Source organism: Gavialis gangeticus, unplaced genomic scaffold (assembly GCF_001723915.1).
Source record: "Gavialis gangeticus isolate Ggan-Ray unplaced genomic scaffold, GavGan_comp1, whole genome shotgun sequence".
Lineage (NCBI taxonomy): Eukaryota > Metazoa > Chordata > Crocodylia > Gavialidae > Gavialis > Gavialis gangeticus.
In genome coordinates this window covers 70,443,340-70,466,431 of record NW_017729032.1, presented here as the reverse complement: position 1 = coordinate 70,466,431, position 23,092 = coordinate 70,443,340, and the positions used below count along the sequence as shown (strand labels likewise).

At 41.9% G+C, this 23,092-nt stretch overlaps 1 protein-coding gene across 2 annotated transcripts; it reads left to right on the top strand.

Annotated features, from left to right (window-relative positions):
• Window positions 1-1,005: 1,005 nt before the first annotated feature.
• FAM216B (family with sequence similarity 216 member B) lies at window positions 1,006-10,018 on the top strand. 2 transcript variants are annotated; one of them, XM_019525654.1, is made up of 4 exons: window positions 1,006-1,046; window positions 4,093-4,221; window positions 7,714-7,834; window positions 9,019-10,018. In XM_019525654.1, exons 2-4 carry the CDS (start codon window positions 4,123-4,125, stop codon window positions 9,075-9,077), a joined length of 279 nt encoding a protein of 92 aa, XP_019381199.1. In that variant the 5' UTR covers window positions 1,006-1,046; window positions 4,093-4,122; the 3' UTR covers window positions 9,078-10,018. The 2 variants fall into 2 exon arrangements, with proteins under 2 accessions (XP_019381199.1, XP_019381198.1); XM_019525653.1 differs by lacking the exon at window positions 1,006-1,046 and adding an exon at window positions 2,888-2,978.
• The last annotated feature ends 13,074 nt before the right edge of the window (window positions 10,019-23,092 follow it).

Here is a 23,092-nt window from a genome sequence, read left to right as displayed (position 1 = left end):
ACCCCACCCGAAGTACAGGCGAGAGAGCAGCTTGGTGTGGAGGATGAGGGCCACCCTCCAGGCCTGGGGAGCCATGAGTTGTGGGGAAAAAGGGATTCCCACAGGGGAGGGGGAATTAGGGCTCTGCTGGGACCCCCTTTTGCTATTATTCACCTGTTGTTTATTTGTATTGTGGCTTACTTATTGTTCACCTATACTTATCTATAGTTTATTTGTCACATGCACACTTGTGGGGACGTGCCCCTCAAGTCCCTTGCAGCTGTACTTTTTCTATAGTTTTATGAAACAAAAAATGAGGTCTTCTAGGGGATCAAAAGTTGGGGAAGGGAGGGAGGAGGAAAAATGGGTGGTCCTATGCATATATTGCAGGGCACCAATCTAGAGTTGAATGAACTGGAAAACTGCATCACTTTGAAAGAAGCTATCCTTTGAAGCCAAAACCAGGGCCTGCTGACAATGCAGTGTTATGAGACAGAGCTAAGAATCTGTGCAAGCTCTATTAGCATACATAAGCTCCGCTGTTCCATACCCTTTCCCTGAAATTTCTTCAAACATCCTTATGAACAGCAAACACTTCCTGACTCAATTAAAGAACACTGGCTCATGTTGTTATATAATTAGTATAGACGTTTGCGTTGATGCAGCAATTGAAAATCCAAATATTTAGCAATGGGGTTGAAATGGTCATCTTCCTGTTTTCTGTATGCAAATATGGATTCATTGCTACCAAATCCCAAGGTATACTCCTTAAAGCTATACCTAGGTCTTTTTCATTTTAAAAAAGACATAGGGGTTTATGCTTTAGTTTAGACACAGCTCAAGGGATGGATTCTTTGTCCATCAATTACTAGGTGATTGACTCTGTTAATGATTGAGAGTTGAGGTTACAGCTGTTTCTTATGTGAGCTGTTTAAAGGTTCAGTTCCTCACATGGTACAGCTGTAGGATACAGACCCTAGTGTTCAAATTTCTCTTCTTTTTTTTCTCTTACAAATAGCATATAAAGTCAAGACTGTTACCCTAGCCCACACTAGAAGCCTGGTCAGGTGAGATATGATTACAGAATCAGAGCCTTAATTAGTAGATTGTTTTACCTCCACAGTAATATGGTATAAGGAAGGTTATTCCATAGATTTGTGTGGTGAACAGCAGTGTAACGTTGTGAGAATTATATGCTAAACCTAAAGAACAATGGTAAATACAGTTAAATCCTCTGAGTATTTTATGCACTTGTCATGCTCACCATAATGTATTTGTAAAAGAACCAGTACTTACTGCATGCCACTTACAATACATCAGTCTCTTTCCACTACAGCCTGAGACCTAAACTGTAGCAATATTGATTCATTTAATCAAGGGACTCTTGGTGTTTGTTCTTTGCTGCTGTATAAATCCAGAGTACACCCACACCCTGAATACTGCATGAAGTTCTTTCTACCTCTTCCTCCACAGCACACATACACCTCCACAACACACATACACCTCCAAAAGAATACAGGAGAAGTAGAAAATACACAAAAGGCAACAAAGATGATCATGAGTATGAAAGGACTTCTATACAAGGAGAGACTAAATAGGCTAGGACTTTTCAGTTATTGAAATCCACAGGAGGGATAAAATAAGAGTCTATAAAATTGTGACTGGTGAAAAGAGGTAAATAAAGACTTCGTATTTGCTATTTTTCAGTATGCTAGGACTACGGGGCATGGAATTAAATTATTAGAAAGCAGGTTTGAAACAAAGAAAAGGGAGGTATTTTTCAGACAAAGTGCAATTAACTTGTGGAATTCACTACCACAAGATGGCAATTTAACCAAGTTCATATTCATGCAGGATAGATCCATCAAAGATTATAGCAATGTGTGAAACCTACACATTAGACTGTATTAGACATCCAAATGCTGTAAACTCTAATGGAAGAGGGGCAAAGGACAGGAGAGTCTGCACAGATACTCTTCCCTGTTTCATCCACTGTCAGACCCAGGATACTGGCTTAGATGAGCCTATGGTTTGACAAATGCAGCACTTTTTATAGTTTCATGAATTAATCATGCTTCTCTCAAATGCATTGATTATTTTCAGTTATTTAGAAAATACTTTCTGCAAATAATTCTTGGCCTGTAGAATCTTTGTGATCAGTTTTTTGGGAAAATTAAAGTCACACAAGACATAAGCCACATTGTTTGCTTCCATTTTCTGGCTGGATGAAATTAACTCTCAGAAGTAAGATTCAAGGTTGTGAATTTAAAATTTGCTTTCTATGAATATCCTGCAACATTCAGTGGAAAGATGCTTTAGCACTAAACATTCCTGCCTGAAATTTTGTCCACTCGAATATTCACAACTAGAGATATTCCCTGGGAGAGATTTTCAACTGACTTAAAAGCACCAAAAGTCAAAGGGATTTTTGCCATGTTGGCATGTTTGCAATTCTCACCTGCTAGCAGAGCTAAGGAATATTTGTTGCTAAATATGAAAGAAAATTCATAGAACATTTTTGCCAGGTTGATTTGGGTCCCTATTCCTTCTACCTCTCTAGCTGCCTATCAGCCATCTGTTTCTCATAATATAGAGACGCTCTATTTCTCAGCAACCCTGCATGGAGTAATTGCAGGTGTTCTTCAAAACTGATTCATGCTTCATCTCCCAAAAGCCCCAGTTGCCTGTGCACAAGTGTTTTATGACGGGTGAGAAAAGTTTCATTTAGTTGTTCAGAGAGCAACCAGGCCGCCAGGAGAGTCGGAATGGTCAGGTACATTGCTATACAGAGAAGATGTGGACACTCTTAAGAAACAGTGTGGCAGTACCTAGGGGTTGCTCAAGCCACCTAGGCAAATACCCGAAGTTCTCTGTAATTCTCTCTCCTTCTGTGTTGCTAGGATATTTGTCAACACAATGAAAATGGCACAGTTCCCGGGTAGTAACTGAATTTAATATTAATATTCTCTTCTGTGGAAAAGCAAGGCTGCATTTCAGGGGTGAGTCAGAGCTGAACAGAATTTGTTTTATATGTGAAGTCTTTTATACTCAAGGTATGTCGAAGCACGGGACTATAAACTTAATGCCAACCGCTCCAGAGCTGTGTAGGTAGCCACAGCGGGCATTATGTATTAAGCAGCAGCATACACAGCTGTAGAAGCAGTTTTGCTGAAAAGGGGAAGGGGAGGAAGAGGGAGGGTGAGGAATGTTGGTCAGGGTTATCTTCCATGGGCAGTATTTAACACGTGCCATGGTGTCTGTGCGTGTACCATGGCCAGAGATGGCATTAGATCAATTTGCTTTAAGCAGCCTGTGCTTTTCCCCTGTACCTGACTCCATACACCAGGTAACTTCCTTTCTCTTCTCCTTCCTTCTCAAAATTCAGCTAATCCTACAGTCTATCCAGCATTGACACCTATGCCCATGCTGCCTTCTCACTTTCTAGGTAAAAAGATGGAAAATGACACAAAACATAAAAGCAGCAACTTTATCAGCTTTGTGTGTAACACCCCTCCTTTCCCTTGCTCCTCATTTTACCTTTCCTTATATTATGTCATGCCAGTTTAATTTATGCTGATTTAACTCATGACTTCACCAGGACTTCTTGTGGGGGAACTGCTATACAACCTAAGAAAGAGTGTCAAAATCTGACCTTAGACTGCAAACCCTTTGGTACAGAGAGTAAATCTGTAAATCACTGTACACTTACCTATGGAAAATAAGGATGCATTTAGCAATTCAGACCACCCACACTTGCCTGTGGGTGAAGAGAATCTGGATAGAGAGAGAGAGAGAGAGGTTTCCATTAGCACAACAGAGTATGAGGTCTTCAGGCTGTCTAAGTCCATTCTGAAGCGGTAGCAGTTTGCAGTTCAGTTAAGGAATCAAAGCATTTGCACCACAACAAGACAGACAAACAAGAACTCTGCTTTTGGTTCTTCTCTTTCCAAGTACTATACTCTGAATCCATCCCAGGTGGGTGAAGCAGTCCAGTTCTAATTCTTTCTTTATGCCTTTTCCAGTTGGCTGTAGACACTGAGCTCCAACCACCGGGGCATCTGAAAAGTCATGAGTGATAATTGACATACAGCCTTCTTTTCTTCATGTGTTTAGGAAACCCTTCTTTTGAGCCTGAGGGCAAGGATGGGTGAGAACCAGAAGAGGAATCCTGGTCGCCACCGTTCTCCAAAACTTCTAGGCATACAGGTTCCTCCATCTGCTCAGAATACCTACTTATTGAAGGTAACCAGACATAGGTTATCTGTATTCCATTCACTGCCCTGTGGTCCACTCACTTCCCTAAGATGAAACAGAAGTGTCCTTTTCACAGAGTTTAATCGTGACTCAATTTTACATAGCATATAAGAACCTATTCCTTCCTTAAATGAAAATTTCAATGAAACACCTTAGCATTAATGTTGTCATTCATTAAACCTTCTGCTGGAGGGTGCTGTTGTGTTAGCATTGAGGGAATGGAGGGGCACAATGAGTCAATGGCCTTAGCATAAGCTTATCATAGAGTAATATTAACCTATTAGATAGGGTTTGGAGTGTAGTGCTCTCACCTTTCTTGGTTACCATGGCAAACACAATAAGAAACTGTATGGAAATTTGGTAGCCAATACACAGAATAAAAAGACCCAAAACAAGACATTGCAATTAGGTAGTTACATAAAATAAACTTAATCAAAACTCATCAGTGCCCCAGAGAGGAAATATTTGTTAGTCTCTTAGAGTAAGTCTACACTGCATAATTCAGTTCCATGCAGAGATACCCCAACTGACTCCAAGTAAGCTAGTTTAGCTACTAGAAGCAGTCTATCTGTGCTAGCACTGCTCTTGGCCCAAGCTAATCTATTAAGATCTTCAGAAGGACTAATAGCTGAAGGCATAGCTGAATGCCACACTAGATTGTCTCCAGTATGTGGATTAGCTTGTGTAGGGAGAGCTTGGGTTCCTCTGCATGACAATGCATTGTGATGTGTAGATCATACTCGTTTCTGCCAAGCAGTCCTTCTTAGTGTGCAGGAAAGTTCTGTTCTTCAGTTCTGAGAATAACAGTTGGACACCACTCAGATAAACAGACACAAAGGGAGAAAAGAGGCTGTAGAAAAAAATGAGGAAAAATGGCCTCATATTACTCTTCTCAAGATCCAAGGTCACTCTTGGGTGGTTACTATTGGCTGGCACGTTGGCCAGAACAGCTATTACTCCAGCTATCTTTTCTGGTGTGAGATGTCAACCAAGAGCCTTAATCAAGTCCCTTCCCTTTACTGGACTTTCTGGCAGATCAGAGCCACATAAACTGGCTTACTTCAGCCTTCTGGCAGTGGCAGTGTCGGGATCAGTTCAAAAATAAGAAGAGCAAGAGAAAGAATGATTTAAGGCAGTAGATAAATTGTGATGACAAAAAGAATACATTGGGGAAGAGAAAATACAGTGGGGTCTTGCATGTCAAGCCAGGGTCCTTGCTGATGGAGTCGTGAAAGCCAGGCTGCTAGACTGGTGTGCTGAGGTCAGAGTGTCATATGATGCCATGACCTTTATGACATGCAAACAAAAGACAGAGCTGCCAAAGTGACACAGACACCTGACAGCCTTTCTCTCTTCCCCATGAATCATTCAACCTTCATTCTTCTCTAGAATTTTTTAAGGCCCCCAAAAAGAGAAGTGGGTAGAATAGCCCATTTTCTCATTATTTGGTTCACCAATTAGTTTTTATTTCTAACACATCAATTTTAGTTCAGTAATTTCTGATCTCACACTCCTCTCATTTACCAGACACGATTTCCACAGTCTTTCTGAATCGTTTATTTGTACTAATTTGGTCCCTTTCTTTTCCATTTGCCCCTTTCCCATCAATTTTTGGTGTTACAGGTGATTGGAATATTTGACATATCTTTGGTAATTTTTCCACTATTGAACTTGCAATGGATGAAGGAGGCCTAATAGGCCCCAGTTATTAAAGCAGAATGCTTCTCAGGAACCAGATTCAGTATGGTAACTAGCAAGCTAGCAAAATAATATGTGCACCACGACCTAGCAAAGGGCTGAGCCATGAGAAGGCATCAGACTTAGGAAAAGGAGCATCTGACTTTAAAAGGTTAGGGAAACTACCCTAATAGCAGGCAGCTAGAGGGTCAGAGCCTTTCCCCAGCCCAAAAAATGGTGATATGCTCTACCTTGTCAATACTTTGACACTGTGCAGGAAGAAATGAAGTAACAGTATAACACCCACGAGCCTTCAATGTTGACAAGTGCAAGGTAACGTACCTGGTGAAAAATAACCTCAACTATATGTACATAATGCTGAGTTCTGAACTAGCTGTTATGATTCAGGAAAGAGACTTTGGAGTCATTGTAGATAGTTTTTTTTAAAACATCAGCTCAGGGTGCAATGGTGATCAAAAAAGCCAGTAATGTGTTGGGTATCATTCAGAATGGAATTGGGAACAAAATGGAAAACATCCTTATGCCATTATACAAATCCACGGTGCACCCACATCTTGAATATCATGTGCAGTTCTAGTCTTTGTGTCTCAGAAAAGATGTAGTAGAATTAGAAAAGGCACAGAGAAGAGCAATTGAAACGATCAGGGGTATGGAGCAGTTGCTACACCAGGAGAAACTAAAAAGGCTAGGACTCTTCAGTTTGGAAAAGGGAAGGCTGACAGGAGGATATGATAGAAGCTTATAAAATCATGCAGGATGATGTAAACAAGAAACTGTTTTTCACCAGGGCCCATAATACTAGGATCAGGGGGGACCTGCTGTAATTAGTAGGTGACAGGTTTAAAACTAACAAGAGAAAGTACTTTTTAATGCACCACATAGTTAACTTATGAAATTCATTGCCACACGACGTGGTGGAGCCTCATAGTATAGCCAGGTTAAAAAAAGAACTGGATAAATTCATGGATGATAGATCTATTAATGAGCATTGAACAGAATGGTTGGAGAAGTTTCCTCTGGCATCTCTAAACCAATAATGGTGGATACCAAGGTGGATACTGAAGAGGGAATAGATCACTATAGAGATTTCCAGTTCAGTGCTCACCCTCTATAGCAGGGTTGGCCAACCTGCGGCTCCGAAGCCACATGCGGCTCTTCGGAAGTTAATATGCATCTCCTTGAATCTTTGCACAAGCACATGATGTGATGTAATGGCTATGGAAGCTGGTCAATGTGTGCTTGTGCAAAGATTCAAGGAGATGCATATTAACTTCTGAAGAGCCGCATGCGGCTCCAGAGCCACAGGCTGGCAACCCCTGCTCTATAGCATCCATTTCTGTCACTGTCAGAGACAGAATACTGGACTAGACGGGCCACTAGTTTGACCCAGTACAGCACTTCTTGATCTGGTACAGAAGTATGATAGATCAGTCTAACCTAAGTTGCTTAAGTCTGATACTACATCCATCCAGGTCTATGTTAAACCATGCTCCACCATTTTTAAACCAGTCTATGTGGACTGAACTTCTGCTTGGCTAAAGGTGCAGACTTATTGAAAGACTCCCCACAGTAGAGGATGGATCAGTTTTGAATCACAGATTCACAGAAGTTTAGGGCTGGAAGGGACCTCGTGAGATCATCGCATCCAGCTCCCCTGCTCTGGGCAGGAAAGAGCACTGGCGTCAAATAACTCCAGCAAAGTGTGCGTCCAATCTCCTTTAAGTCAGGTGTAAATGTAGCCTTACGGTTAACCAAGTGTAGCATGCTGCCTTGCTCTGACAGGACCTAAAGTGGGGACAGAAGTGTTACCTCTGCAACATCATGAGAGTTTATGACAACAAACCTATGAGGAAAATGCTGTACCATCAGTATGTGCTCAACCTCCAGCACCAGAACTTGCTGGGTAAGTGCCTGCTGGCATTGCTATGCACATCAACAGCTGAAAGAAATTGGAGCCTAGAGAATAAACCTAGGGTTGGAGTGGGTTATGATGAGGAGATATTTATGGGCCATTCAGTACATCAGAGACCCAAGCAGGAGCCTGGACTAGGTTGCAGGCAGAGTACAAGAGATTCTAGGTGGCTGAGCTCTATCCTACTCAGTGGGGACCACTGGAACAACAGGAAGCAAAATGATGTGGGGTTGATGTTATTTACCTTATTCAATCACAGAGTCCTGTCCCTTTAAAGCACTACTGATAAAAATGTTAAATGCATCCAGTCACAAAATAAAGATCTCCAGTATCAAAATAGGATGTCAAATTTCCCTCAGGTCATTGCCTTCAGTCAGCCATCATATTCTGCATCCTTGGCTGTTCTCAAAGACTTGGAAGATTAGTTGACCTTTGCAGCACATTGTGAAAGTCAGCAAAGTAGGTTCTGATGGGCAGTGAAGCTGTCATGAAGGCCTTTTGTAGAAACAGACTAAAGCAGCAGCAGCACTGCTGGGTGCAAACAACTGTGATAGCTGAACCTCCTTCTTTTGGTCACAGGTCAGGCAGTATCAGGTTAGAGGCAGTTTCTTAGAAAGCTGTGTACCAAATGAATTAGGACTTTGCAGCTCATAATCAACATCTTAAATTCCACTCAGATTACCAGAAGGAAATGATGATCCATAAAAAGGAGAGATTTGAAATGTAGACTGGTTAAGCCAGTACCCCTAATGTTTCAGATTTCTTCACTTCTTTCAACCCTAGCCATGGCAGAGTCTGTATCACATCTCAGCTGAGACAACAGCTGTCATCAGAAGGCTCTGGAGCTCCAAATGTAATTACAAATGTTATCTTCTGACTTCATAGTTCATTCATGACAAGAAGTGCTTCTCATCCCATCAGCTTTTATAGCCCCACACTGCTTCAGCTAGTAATACTATATCATTGTTCAGCTAGTTTTATGTGCAGCTTGATGCTTTTCAAGTGTGCAGTCTCCCATCTCACTAGTGATTTCATTAGTATGCAGCCTCATTGGCTGTCAGCAATGTTGCAATTAATCAGGCATGTATGTGTATGTGTATGTATGTGTGTGTGTATGTGTATGTATATGTATAAAACATTTGATTTCTTCACATTCTCCTCATCCCCTTACCCAGGTCATATTACTCAGCAAGAAGCCAGATCTTATGTCTCCTTCCTGGATCCAGCTGAATAGATGCCCCTAAGGAAGGTCTCAGATAAGAACAGTGCCTCTGTGATGTCCAGTGTCAAGATGAGATGAGCAGGCTATAGTTAGATCTGGGCCAAAGGAGGCAGCATAGGCAGATGGCTCAGTGGGGAAAGAGGTCTGGTATTTATCTGTCCTTTGCTGAATTTTTGTGTTAGAATTTGACACACTCCCTGGTAGAATAAACTATACCACACATGATCTTCACCTGAGTCTCCACCAATTCCACTGGTTTATAGGGATTCTTAGTGACTGAGTCCAGCTAAATGAACTCTTACAGACTGGAGATCTATGTTTCTATATGAAAAATATATTTCAACTTTTAAAAGTTTGCCATTCACACTGATATTTCCAAGCAGCGTGTTGGTGGGAGAGAGATCAAAGGAGCAAGATCTGTGACAAGAACGTCTGGAAAACACAGAACATGAAGGTTTTGGCTATGGTAAAAAGGTTAAGATACCTGATGTAGTGTCTGAATCCAAAACAAAACAAATAAAAAAAGATATTTGGGATCCATTTCTTTGAGCCTTAGATGACCAGGTTTGACCATTTGATGACCAGGTTCTGACTGACTTTCCATATAGAGATTTTTGGGATTTGACTTAAGATTTGGGGATGGAGGGGTGGGGTTTGTTTTGTTTTTTTTTAATCAAAAGTCATAATTTTTCTTTTAAGTAAAAGCCTGCATTCTTCTGAGCAGCTCTAGTTAATCTGTTAAACATGGAGATCTATTAAAGAAAAAGCAAGGGAGAAAATCCAAATGGTCATAAGCATACTTAAGAGTGCCTTAAAACAGCAAACTAACCATCTGATACAATTCCTTACTTGCATTAACTTTGATTTAATTAGTGATTAGTTCTAATTATGATGCAGAAATTAACAACCTTTTTATATAAGAGTTCAGATAAAATAAATGTAATTGTATTCAACTTTATTGTACTGAGTAATGCATAGGAGCCTGATCCTATGATGAACCAAGCACCCTGTCTCCTCTGGTGAGACAGCAGGTTCCTCAGCATCACTGAGGATGAGGCCTTCAGAGAGATCACAGGTGATAGGTAGGAAGGGACGGGGGAGAGGAACATGCTACCCCCTCCGAGATTGGCCCCAACTCAGCACTGCTCAGGACAGGGCAGTTTTTTTTGTCGTATGGGCTGGCAGCGTGTTGTGGGAGGAGGCCACTAAGCTGCGGCACAGAAGTATAGGAGTGGATATGGGGCTTTTGGCCTGCTCCTAGGCTCCCCCACAAATTGTGCCTCCCCAGACTCAGGAGGTACCAGTCACCCCTGAGAGAGATGATTTTTTTATGGTTTCACCACAAGTTTCAAGCCTTGGAAAGGACCACAACTTTGTGAAGAGCTAATGAATTCTGTGTCTATACAATTATAATGGATTACTAAATGCATCAGAGCTGATGTAAATAAATCATTATATCAGGTTCATTTAGCCTGATTCCTACCCTCAGTTGGCTTGTAATACAATCCCAACTCTGAAAGCCAGCCATTCCTTTACAATTAGCTTGATCACTAATCAAAAATGGAAGACATCCTGCCAGCTTTGAAATATGCCTTGACCTACTGAATTGGGCTACAGCCACAAAGCAATACTTATTTGTTTATTTAAAAAAAAAACACGTGCAAAGATCTAGAAGGCCCTATAATTAATTTTAAATATACACAGACTAGCCAGTAATATTAAATATGCAGCAAGTGAATCATAGCACCAGAAAAGTCCTTGCTACCCTATGGTCTCCTGGCAACATGTCTTTATTTTCCTCAAGAACACTTTTCCATCAAATAAATGGTTTACAGTAATCATATATATATGCTGTCTCTCAGACAATGTCTGATTACAAAGTAGATTCAGATATATTATTGATTCAGATATATTATTGAGGTCCACATTTACAGTACCTGGAATGAACTCTTGCAGGGCACAGCTCCATGACACAGGGGGGAAAGCCAGACCTCCATGCATTGGCTGCCATGCAGAGGAGCCACACTGCCTCCAATGTATGCCTTCTCCTACATAGTTGAAAAGAAAGGAGGCTTGAAATGGCCGACAGCTTTTCATTTCCTGAAAGATCTCAAAAGTGCTTGAAACTGAGGGCTAGAGTTTGCTCTTTGTGAAGGCACACACGTGACCCCCTCCGCCATCCCAACTGAAGAAACTGAGGATGTGCAAAGGTATATAGGCAGACAGGATTTAGCACAATGTATTTTGTGGGGGCTTGGGTAAACAAACTGCTAGAAGGGCTTTTATATGAGGACAGACTAAAGAAACTAGGCATATTACATTTAGAAAAAGAGATTTTTGAGGGGGGACATGATAAGACTACACAATGCTAAATGGTGAAGATATAAATAGGGATTTATTGTTTGCTATCTCTGACAATACAAGAAGTAGGGGTCATAAAATGAAACTAGTAGATAATAAGTTTAAACCTAACTAAAGGAAGTTCTTTTCACACAGTGGGCGCATCTAAATGAATGCATTTACTGCTCAGTATGGGCGTGTGTCTACCCATGAATGCCCCTGCCACACAGAAAATATGGCAACTTATGTCAACTTGAGCATAAATTTGATACTTACATTATGCAGGCATCAAATTTATGCCCAATTAGTTATTGCACAGTTATGCACGTGTAGATGCCTTACTGCACACTGTGTGTGTGGACTGACTTGAGACTAAAGTTAGTCCTAAGTCAGTCCACACACAACATTAATGCACTTTAATGCCTGCACATGTAGACGCCAGCCTGTTCCCACTTACTGCCGAGTGATTTACTGCACAGTAAATTTAAACCAGCATAAATGTATGTGTAGACACACCCAGTATGTAATTAAAGTACGGAACTCATTGTCAGAAGATGTTGTGGAAACTGATAGTTTAACTGGATTCAAAAATGAGATTAAACAAATTATTGGAGGAAAGTTAGGGATATAGCTCCTGAATCAGAGCTTCCTACACCCTAAATGCTGGAGGCTGCAAGTGGGAGAAAAAAATAGAAACCCCTCCCCCCTGGGTCATACCCAATTCACTCTCCCATTCAGCATCCACTCTCTGCCCTGTGTGACACAAGGTATGGACAAGATGGACTGTGATCTGACCCAATAAATGGCAGTTCTTATGTTCTTACATGTATTGCTGAAATTCAACCACTTGGAGAGCATAAGAGAATACAGCAACATTTTCAGATGCTATGGTCATAGATGCAATATTGAAACCTAAGTAGAATAGAATAGCAAAAGTTAGATGCCACTTGAATGTAGGAGGTAGAGAACTACAGGAGAAAAACTGGGGAAATAGTTAGTAGTGGTAGCCAGAATGGGGTATAACTAGGAAACTGTCACTTCGTTGTTTAAATTCTTCACTACTTTTTAAGTGGATTGTAGTGGAAACAATATGTTTCCTTCTGGATTTCTGCTCACTGTGCAACATTTTGCTTTCCAACATACATGCATAGCTAAAAGATGTTAAAATAGTTTTCTACTGTTGAGTTTTTAAAGAGAAGGAAGAATATTTGTCTGTGTTAGGAAGTTAACAATAAAGTACACTACAATCCTCGTTCACTCCACCCAGGAAACCGACCAGGCTCTACTTACTGATGTCCTCCAAGGATATTTCTTCAGGATACTATAGCTCTTTAACAACTGGAGAGAGATTCACACTGGGGTAACAATTCAGAGTTTCCTCTGTTTCTTCCTAGATAATAATCTATTACCAGAATGGTAACATATCGTATGTTATAGATTATTTTCCACAAACATTTCCTCTCTCACTAACGGGATTATATAAAAGTCAATAAAAACCAAAACCATTAATAGAATCTCAAGATGAATTTTTGTCAAGCATAACATATCATATCATTTCTGCAATATAATTTTACTTTATTACAACATATTCAGTGTAGCCAAGTTATCCATTACTATTGCTCTTTGGTATATTCTACTAATCAACTACTTTAACAAGCAGATCCTATCATGATAGAGTATGTCTGGTTTTTATAGCCATGTAAGGCTAGCCACTGGTTATCCATAGAAGGCCTACCCAGAGCACTGAGTCCAGGTTTGGTAGTGGGAGAGAGCCAAGAGTCATCCTATCTAGAATATTGCTCAGTGCAAGCCACTGGGAGGGCTTATGCCAGATTCAAGCCATGGAGTTGGTCTCTTTTTACATGTCAGTGAGTAAATCTGTCAGGACAGGAAGAAGAGACTATATTGAATCTGGCAATAGGCTGAGAACGTACTGTATAGAAGAGGAGAAATTCTCCGTTCCTTCTAGGGCAGTTTCACCATGAAGAATCAAGGTCTGAGGGTAAATGTTTAGTTTAGCCTGGAGCTGGGAAAGGTGAGCTTCAACATTTTCCAGCAAGAGTGATGTTGTATCAGAAATGAAAGGCAATTCTAAATTGTACCTGACTGGATCACTGAAATGAAACATGTTGTATCTGTATAGAGATGAGAAGTATAATACAAAAACCCAACACCATGTCATGCCTTTAGTTTAGGAACTCACCATCGATCTCCTGTGAGTTCTGCTTACATTTTGATGACAATAGGTATGTAAATAGATTTGACCTACGGGCTAGGGACAGACATTACACATATACCAGTTTAAGTGATCAGAAACTGGTTTAAACCTGTAACAGAAGAGATGTTCAGTGCACATAAACCAGTTTGAAAATGACTGAAACTGGTTTGAGCTAAAGCTGGTTGAATGTAGTATCAGACTTAACTGATTTGGCTCAAACCAGTTTGTACAATGTCTGTCCCAGACCCCTTGCTGGTTTAAATTAAACCAGACTCCCCTAGCATGCTTTCTGGGCTGGGTGGGGCTCTCTGCTCCACAGCAGAGATGGCCCCTCCCCTCTGCTCCCTGGCTGCAGTTCCAGCAGTCTCTGTAGGCATCTGCTCTGTAGGCATCTGCCTGGCTTCTGCTCTCCCACTCTTATCCCTACTCTCTGCTAAGCTGGCATTCCCCTGTCCCTCACAGACACCTCTCAGCATTAGCTAGCAGACCACACGCTGGCTACCTCCGAGCTGTGGCACACGGGACAAAGGCAGAATCAACAGGTAGCTCTGGTAATGTCCCTCTGTTGTTTTCTTAATGGGGTGATAAACAATGAGTTAGGGGTGATAAACATTTGCTGCTGGGCTGCTGGGGCGTGGGGGTGGACCCCTCCCTAATTATAGCATCTTGCCGGGGCCACGCCCCCCCACCCCTCAACTCAGCACTGTAGAAGGGAAAAGAGGGCTTCTAGCCTGAGTCACTGCAGGCATGTACCTGCATTTCCTCAGTCCAGAGAGAATGTCTGTCTGGTTACAAATTGGTTCAGCCTATCCAGATTAGACTAACCTGCAAAGATTGAATCAATTCAGGCTCAGGCTTTTGGAATGTCTGTCCCTAGCCACGGAGTCTGATTCTTTGCCCTCTTACCAATGTGACGCCAATGTAACTGAGTGATAAACGAGACCCATCATATTTAAACCAAACCAACCGAATACATTGGAATTAAGCAATTAAACAGGATAATATATTTCAAGAAATCACTGACTGTTTTATCCACCAAGAACAGCAGGAAATCATTTTATTTTATTTTAAAAATCCACTTTTTTATGAAAAAAGAATGTTTTAAAAACCCATAACAATCTGAGCAAATGCAAAAGGAAGTCTTTAGTCAGCACTCAGTAAATGGGAAAATGACTGATTTAAGATGCAGAACACATAAACTTTGTCTCTTTAGAAGTTATCAAAGCCAACAAACGATCTGAGGATAAAAGGGGCAATTAAAAAAGTACAAGAATGCAGTAGAATAAAAGAGAAAAGGAAGCTGCACACATTAAAGCAGGAATGGTTCAACTTGTTGTAGTGAAACATTATTTCAGAACTAACTTTAAATGCAATTTTGCAAATTTAGCACAAGTGGGAAAACAGTTTTGAAATCTCTAAACCAAAGCGGTACCTTGCAACTGCAGACAGCTGCCTTTGATCTAGGCTTCTGTTTAAAAAGCTGAAATGCTGACTATTGGTCCAGAATGCTCCATGATTTCAACCTTAGATCCTTCAACCCAGTTTCACCACAGATGAGCAGTCTATATGCTAACACTATAGTCCTAGTATAAAAAGTGAAAAGCCCCCTGTTTGCTGATAAAGCCAAACTCTATACTGTAAACCCACTGGTGTTAAGGGCTGCATAGGGTATAAGTCAAAACCAGAATTTTGCAAACTCTTATGATGTCATTTATTTGTTTCCAGCAGCTCCATAATGTACTAACCATTTCAAATATAAAAGAAAGTGTGGCCCTTGCCTCAAGCTTTTCTATGATTTTTTTGTACCAAATGAAAGATGACCTCTCCTAACCACACCCCCGCCCTTTACCAAAGGATAATCTCTCAAGGAAAGCGGTGGCGACAAATGGTCTACCAAAAAGATATGGGGAGTAATTTTGCATCACCAGAGGAATGAACCAGATGACTCAATAGTTTTGGTTTTTGTGATATGCAACAATGTTAAACTCATCAGGAGAAGAAACAGCTTATACAGCAGTAAGAGCAGCTGGGTGTCCTGCAAGAGATATGGGGTAGTACAGGCAAAGCAAGTCAACAGTAAAGTGGACTAGAATCCTAGTCCACTTCACCCTGGAAGCCAACCAAGCTCTATATTCTCATGTCCTCCAAGGATATTTCTTTAGGAAACTATAGCTCTGGGATAGCATCTCAGCCCTGGGGGCTCCAAGATAGTGGAGGCAGAGTAAGTAGAGCACATGAAAGGCATGTTGTCATGCCTTGACCTTTCCTTTGAGGGATCTGCACCATGATGAAAATGTGCTGGATTCCCCACCACTGGTCTGTGAGCCTTCACCTGCCTATATGATAGAAGCATCAGAGCAGATAGCAAGTGATGGGAGAGCTGATGCAAGTGCCTCTTGGACAGTCTTCTCTGGAGGTTGGATCTGTCTGTGAAGTAAACATGAACTTTTTTTTTTCTCAAGCTCCTTGGGTAAATTCTTCAGCAGAGTGCTCCCTGCCCATCATGCTGTTTGAATGGACACAATTTATGGGATCACAGGCCTCTCCTGGAAGTAGGAGGGTAGAAGAAGGGAAGCTGGGCACCAGCTCTGGGAACTGGGCATGGTATAAGATGGGGGCAGTTGTTGGGAATTGCAGGGTCATGCCCAAAGAGCCAGAGGCTAGTATCTGTGAGGGCAGGTGAGCCCCTGGGCCATAATTCTGATGGTTAAATCTGCAGCCCACTGCTCCCTTTGACATCTTTTGCTGCCTGTTCTCTGTGGCTATGCACATATGACATGGAGGAGAGTAGACACCTGCCGTACCCTCTTTGATGCCAAAGGTTCATAGCCAATGCCACCTGATCAAAGCTTCCCTGAGCCTTTTCCAGCCCCTACTGGAGTTGCATGTTGTCCCACTGCCCTTTCTTGTGCATGATCTCAGTGGTCCATCTTTGGGCCCCACAAAATTGACTTGCTTCTCCTGGTCACCCCACAGGTAGTCATACATCATCTTCCCTGCTAGTTCCCTTAGGTGCTGAGCCATGAAGTCATTAATGGCCTGCAAATTCAGGGGAGGGAGAAGTGAAAATGACACTTGAATGCCATTGTTTCTTCCTCTGGCCTAATGCAATGCAACAGAATCAGCTGTGGCACTGGGCATGGAGGAGCCACTTTCCCTCATCATCAGCTGTATGGGAAGCCATGGTTGGCCAGCTGCCCAGACCAGAGTTGGCCAAAAACTGTAATAGAGAGTTCTTGACTGTTTTCACTACATGCTGCCAAACAGAGGCTGCTATCTGTGATTAACTGCAGAGCTGTTATCTCTGCCTTGTCTGTTTGTAAGCTGCTTTTGGAGGCTTGTAGAAATAGATGGGCTGACTGGTGAGACAGGGCTTTGCTATTGTACACCTCTCCCCTGTTTTCTTGAATCCAATTTTCCCCTGTCCCTCCCTCCCCTCCCTTCAGAGTGGCCAAGCTGTGAGGGGGGTCTCTTTAGCTCAGCACAGCTTCCCTTTGTCTGAGGCAAGGGTAACACATCTTTCTGTACAGCAGCAGAGCCTCCCAATGTGGATATATTCTTCAGAGCCAGTCTACTTGTATGTTTTGGGAGTGTATCATGTGGACCAGTGAGGTGCCCTGGAGTGGCCTAGGTACTGTGGCACAGAGGCAGGAAAGTAAATGGTATTAGTCCCCCTGTACGAAGGTTAGGTACTCCTGGCAAGAGACATCTGTGCCTCAGCACAGATACCTAGGACCTACCTCTAGTATTCCTCTGGGAGGACAAGGTAGTAGTCTAACAACAGGTCCTGATGGGCTAAGATTAGTTTGAGTGGGAAGGAAAGCCTAGTTCCACCCACTCCCCATCACTGCATTTTCACTCTCTGAGGAAGTGACATCCTTTTCCTCCCCTCCCCTCCAAGACTGTCTGAGGAGGTGAGCTCTCACGAGCCTCTTGAAGAGCTCTAGGGCATAGACCCACCAGCCATCTGAAAGAGGGCATCTTTGATGTGTTCTGAGATGATATGGAGTGTCACCTCTCCCAGAATATGTGCTGTCTGGGGAAGTGAGAGGGAGAAACAGGTGGCAGTACAATGTGTGGAGCAGATGCTCCTCTCCACCTTCCTTTGCACAATATGTCACCAAAACAGTCTTCCACTGGAAGGCATCTGTGTTCTTGCATCAGCGTGGATTACACAATAAGAATTCATGTTCCGATTCTTCCAGGCCTACTCACAACGTGTGCTGCTTTACTCTGCAATAGACACTGTGAAATCAGTGGGGCTTGATAAGGCTTGTGACTAAGGCCAGATTACATTTATTTATATTAACTCACACTGAACCTACTTGCACTAGTACCCTTGGTATCAAATGTAAAGTCCTCGGGAAAGATCATCATCCCTGCTCAGGTCTTCTTTATACTAAATACAAGTGCCACAGTGGAGTGAAATGATTATGAAAGCCCTGCAGCTGTTTGGAGGGTGAAGGAGAATTTTTTCCATCATGGGCACTGTAGGTAATAACCATTAGTCTGCCTTCCACAAAACCTCAGTTGCATGCTCTGGTACAGGGGGGTAAACTGGAGCCAGAGAAAGGTATTACAGGCAAGGCCACAAAACTCAGCATTTCAGAGATTGTAGGCACTACTACAATTGACTAGACCACCCTAGGGGACTATTCTAACAAAGATAGTCCTTGAAACCTCCTGAGCTGCAACTCTTTGTCATGGCTCTTAGAAGTGAAGGACAGATTCTCATGCCTTATTCTCGGTGTGATTAAGTGTGTCAGAATCAGGTCCTGAGTAAGTCATTTACCAACATGAGTCAGGCTTACAGAATAAGTCAGTTTACCCTCCACACACCCACACAATAGACCTGCAGCCTGGTAACAAGATTATACACACGCCTACTAACACCAGCTAAAATGAAAAACAAGAAGTAATGAGGTGATTTATTATCTCCTGTCCATCCTGAAGACCTCAACATACTGTGCCTCTGTTCTGTTTGCCTTAGCAACTGATTCATAAATGACAGTAGTCTATTAGCTTTTCACTCTCAAAAATACACCCCCATTGCTGTGCACAAGGAATTGAGAGAATCAACCCAGTAGCCAATGTATCCAAACCTTTCTCCATCGTATGTATGGCTTTTTTTTCTTGGATCCCAACAATTAGAAAGAAAAAAAAAGCAATTTGCACTGTTTTCTACAAAATGGAAACATATCAACCAACCACTGCAATGAAGTCCATTTAAATATAAATGTTTCAGAACCTGACTGAGATTGTCTTGGTCACAGCAATGAGCAATAACCCCCAGAAGCAGCCTCCCTGAATTCAATATAATTTATCAATCCTGACTGGGAATGAAGTTTGATGGGTCTACTTCAGCCACCAACTTGTCATCAGTGTGAGTATGGCAGGAGGTTCACAATCTATTCTTAATTGTTATTAACCTGTAATGTTACTAGAGTAACCAAAGGCCTCATTCAGAATCTAGGGCTGTGCTAAGCTAAGCTGAATGCTTCCTTTCCTTTCCTTTCCTTTCCTTTCCTTGTGACAAGATATTCAGAAGAATTCACAGATTCATTGGAATCTGACATGGCCACCCTGTGAGCACTTCTGCTATGACCCATACAAATACAAATGAAGAAATGGTGTCTGCCCCAAAAAGATTATATGGGTATCTATAGGTCCATACAAAAAAACATTTCTGAATATGATCCAAGGAGAGATAAAAATATTAAAGAATGGATTATCAAGTGCTGATTCACAACAAGTCAGAACCAGAGGCCTTTTATGTTAACATAGCTTATTCCATCAGGGTTGCATTAACTTCAAGGAGACTAGTGGTAGAGCAACACACTGCTCAATGAAAGCAGGGATATCTGATTTAGGTCCATTGGCAAGCGATTACAAATGCACCAACTGAAATTCAGAATCATAGTTAGAGGAACTGTCTTTGTTATTACCTACTTCCAAAATGAATAAAAGATACATCTTTTGTCTCAGTTTGTTCCAAGCCTAGTCAAAGCACCTCATCTGAGACAGAAAACAGTAGTCTGTCAACATGTGATCAGTTTTGTTGAGGGAGGTTTTAAGAGTCTATGTTCACTCAACTAGCTAGATGACAATATTATCAAGTCACTTGTCTGGCAGCTCCTTCAAGAGGCAACACTGCAGAGCATGTCCTGAAACCAGGAAAAATGCTACAAATGAAATCCGGTGTCCATTTGGAACAATAGAGGTGCATCCAGATGGGTGCACATGTATGTTTCCCCAGGGGCAAATAGCAGTGGCACATAATTGTGCAACTGCTACTTGTCCCCAGGGAAGTCCTGTGCACACGTGCCCTGGTGTGTGGCAGGTTGCCCTGGATGGGGTACCGGAGGCTGGGGCCAGCACTTGAGCTGGCCCCAGCAGCCTTACCTGGGATCCTAGGGGCCTCCTGGGGCTCCACCAGCAGCAACCTAGTGCGCAGAGCCTGACCAACAACCGGAGTGTGGCTCCTGCTAGCCAGGGTCCAGTCTTGGGCATTGCACACTGACCCCATATACACCTTCCTGCTTTTTCAGGCACATATTGTTTTGACACCAGGATTTTCCAGTGTCAAAAAACCCACCACACCAAATTAGCAGCACAGCAAATGCCTGCATACATAGCACGTGCAGTTGGTGCCACATACCACATGTGCATGTTTGCCTGGATTTGCTCTAGGAGTTCTGCTAGTGGATGCAAAAAGAATGGGATTTTACCCAAAGTTCTATAAAACTGTCATGGATACCAAGACAAGCTCTGAAAAAAGGGTATTTCAGGGCCCATGGCCACCCAAGGGTGAGTAGAAATCACTGTTCCTCACCACTGAATTCAGTTGGAATTACATTCTACTTTGGTAAATGGACTACAAGTTACTGTAAGAGGTATCTCTTACTACAAATTTTAAAAGCTCCTGACATAATTTCCCATTCAACCTTGAAAAAGAATTTACAGCAGCAGTTTGCAGAAGTAAAGGCTAGGGAAGCACAGCATCAAAAGAAACAAAACCCATGAGGGCACGTGAGGGTCATGAGAGGAATTTTGTGACTATTCAAAATAGCTTGTTCAAAGGAATTTAAGTACAACAGAGAGGAACATAGTACAAGTGCTCAGAGACAGTCAGCCACTACCTTCTTCTCATTAGATGTGACTAAAACTATAAAAGGCCAAAGATATGAAATGAGGCAAAGCAGAATTTCCCTGACTCAAATGTAAAGTGAACTGGATCAGTACTGAGGTGATGACTATGCCATGGCATGTGACAAAACACATTTTACTGGCTGGAGATTTAGTTTTAGTTTTTCCACTGAATACATTTAGTTATATAACTAATAGCAGAGGAGTTGGATTCTAAGCATTAGAAATGCATTGGATCTATACATGCATTATGCAGCAGCCAACAGTTCCATCTTTAAGACGTGGTCAAATTGTGATTTTTGCATAATGTGTTAGTATGATTGTGAAGAAGAGCTCAGCTGGATATTGAAATGGGTAGCATGAGATACTGCAGAAGCAAAATAAGGCAATTTTCAGATGGTAAAGACAAACACAAACAAAAGCAAGTTCAGTACAGTGAGGAGGGACCCATTATATACTCAGTGCAGGAAAAAAGGTTAAAATAACTTCCCACAGCATTTAACATATCTATATATCTTTCCTATATAACATTCATATTACATGTCTTAAATATTTTGAAATGCCTATTTCTCACCATATTATTGCTGCTGTTCCTGTGAAGACAAGATAATTTTGCCCAAACTCACTCTGCCAAGAGGTGAGTTTTACTTATTTTTATCTGGGTTTCTCACCCATGCAGTATATGACCATCATAAAACCATTAACAAATATCAACTCACAACAAGGTGAGGGAGGGAAATATTAATATTGCCAGTTCAGCAATGGAAAACTAAGGTGCTAAAGGCAAGGAACTTATTTCTGATTTTTAGCTTCATAGCACCTAACTATAAGGCATTCAGCTTTCAGAAAGAAGTATACAATTCTGCATTAGGCAATACATGGGGAGATTCAGATGCCTCAGAATGGGCTTCAAAACAGGCAGCTCACTGAGTGGAAGATGCCTAACTAACCAATAGTAAATGCAAAAGGGAGCATATGTTAAAAACCAGGCCTTGCCAGTGGCTTAGGCAATGCTTCTGGGCATCTGTGGCAAACCAAGATTCATAGCCTGAAAGCATCTCCTAAAATAAGACACCTAGGTAATCCCTTTCCAAAGGGAAGCAGGAGTCATATCATTCTCTTATAATATGCAGGTGGTAGTGATGATGATGATGATGATGAATTTTAAATTTGATAAAAAGTGTCAAGATTCCTTTGTGCAAGTACTGGAACTCTGCTCACGTGTCCTAATCATTTAACTGAGAGCCATGTCCCCTTTTTCAGTGATCTTGAACTCTCCCGTTGCAAAGTGGACTTTCTGGAGGAGTGACCAACTGGAAGAGCGGAAAGTGGCCCTGTGGCAAAAAAGCCACCAGCCAAGAAATAAAGGCTCTCTCTTGGGCGGTGGGAGATGTTGAATACCCTCAGGCTGAGAAAAGCCTAGAGCACAGACTGCCCACTTCCTGGCTGACTGCACTAATCAATGAGCTATTGGAGAAATGGGTGGAGTGGTATCACTATTACCTGCTCCTCCTTCGGATATATTTTCAAATGAAAGTAGTGAAAGGACCTCTGTGCTTAGTGCAGAGTTCAATCATGGCAGTGTGTACTCATAATGTTATGGGAATACCTACTGGATCAGGCTGCTCAGGTGATTGAGGAGGAAGAACCTAGTCCAATAGTTCCCATCAGGGAGAGACTCCAAGCTGCTCTGTTCTGCCCAGACAGCAGAAGTTCTGGACATGTGTGCAAGAAGAATGAGATGTCTAGGAAATCTTACTGGTGAAAACTTGGTTGCCTATGGACTTTAGGGGCTCCTATGCATGTGCAGGGAGCCGGATCCGAAATATTGGAAATCCACTGATTAATTGAGTCTGCTGGAGCACGGAAATTAATGTGCTCCAGTATGCTCTAGTGTTACATGTATCAGAGTCCCCACACTGAAAAATGGTGGTGGAGTTCTTTGAACTAAAGCTTGTTTGATGAGCTTTGGATCAAAGCACCCCGTCACAATTTTTCAGTGTGGGGGATGCTGATACACATGGCGCTCAGGTCTTTTTAATTAGCACAGCTCACTAATTAAAGCACCTCATGCTATCTGGAGCATGCTCTAGGTGACTAAGGAGATGAGCAGGGCTTTTGAGGATCTGCTCTTGAATTTAGAAAGTAAATTTGAAGTCCCAATGCAAGTTCCTCAGGTCTTTTGTGGATATGGGCCTAAATAACATCCAGCATTGCAGAGTAACATGGTGGTAAAGACATGTTATGATTTACTTGTGCTCCATAACTATAGGAACATTAGGAGATAATGAGAGGAAAAATGAATGGATTTACTAATTACAGT

Bases quoted from the DNA above. Each gene is read 5' to 3' on its own strand.
- FAM216B (XM_019525654.1), top strand. From the start codon at position 4,123: ATGGGTGAGAACCAGAAGAGGAATCCTGGTCGCCACCGTTCTCCAAAA. The intron at 4,222-7,713 runs GTAACCAGACAT...TTGCTCTGACAG, and splicing joins AGAATACCTACTTATTGAAG to GACCTAAAGTGGGGACAGAA. The intron at 7,835-9,018 runs GTAAGTGCCTGC...CCCCTTACCCAG, and splicing joins CCAGCACCAGAACTTGCTGG to GTCATATTACTCAGCAAGAA.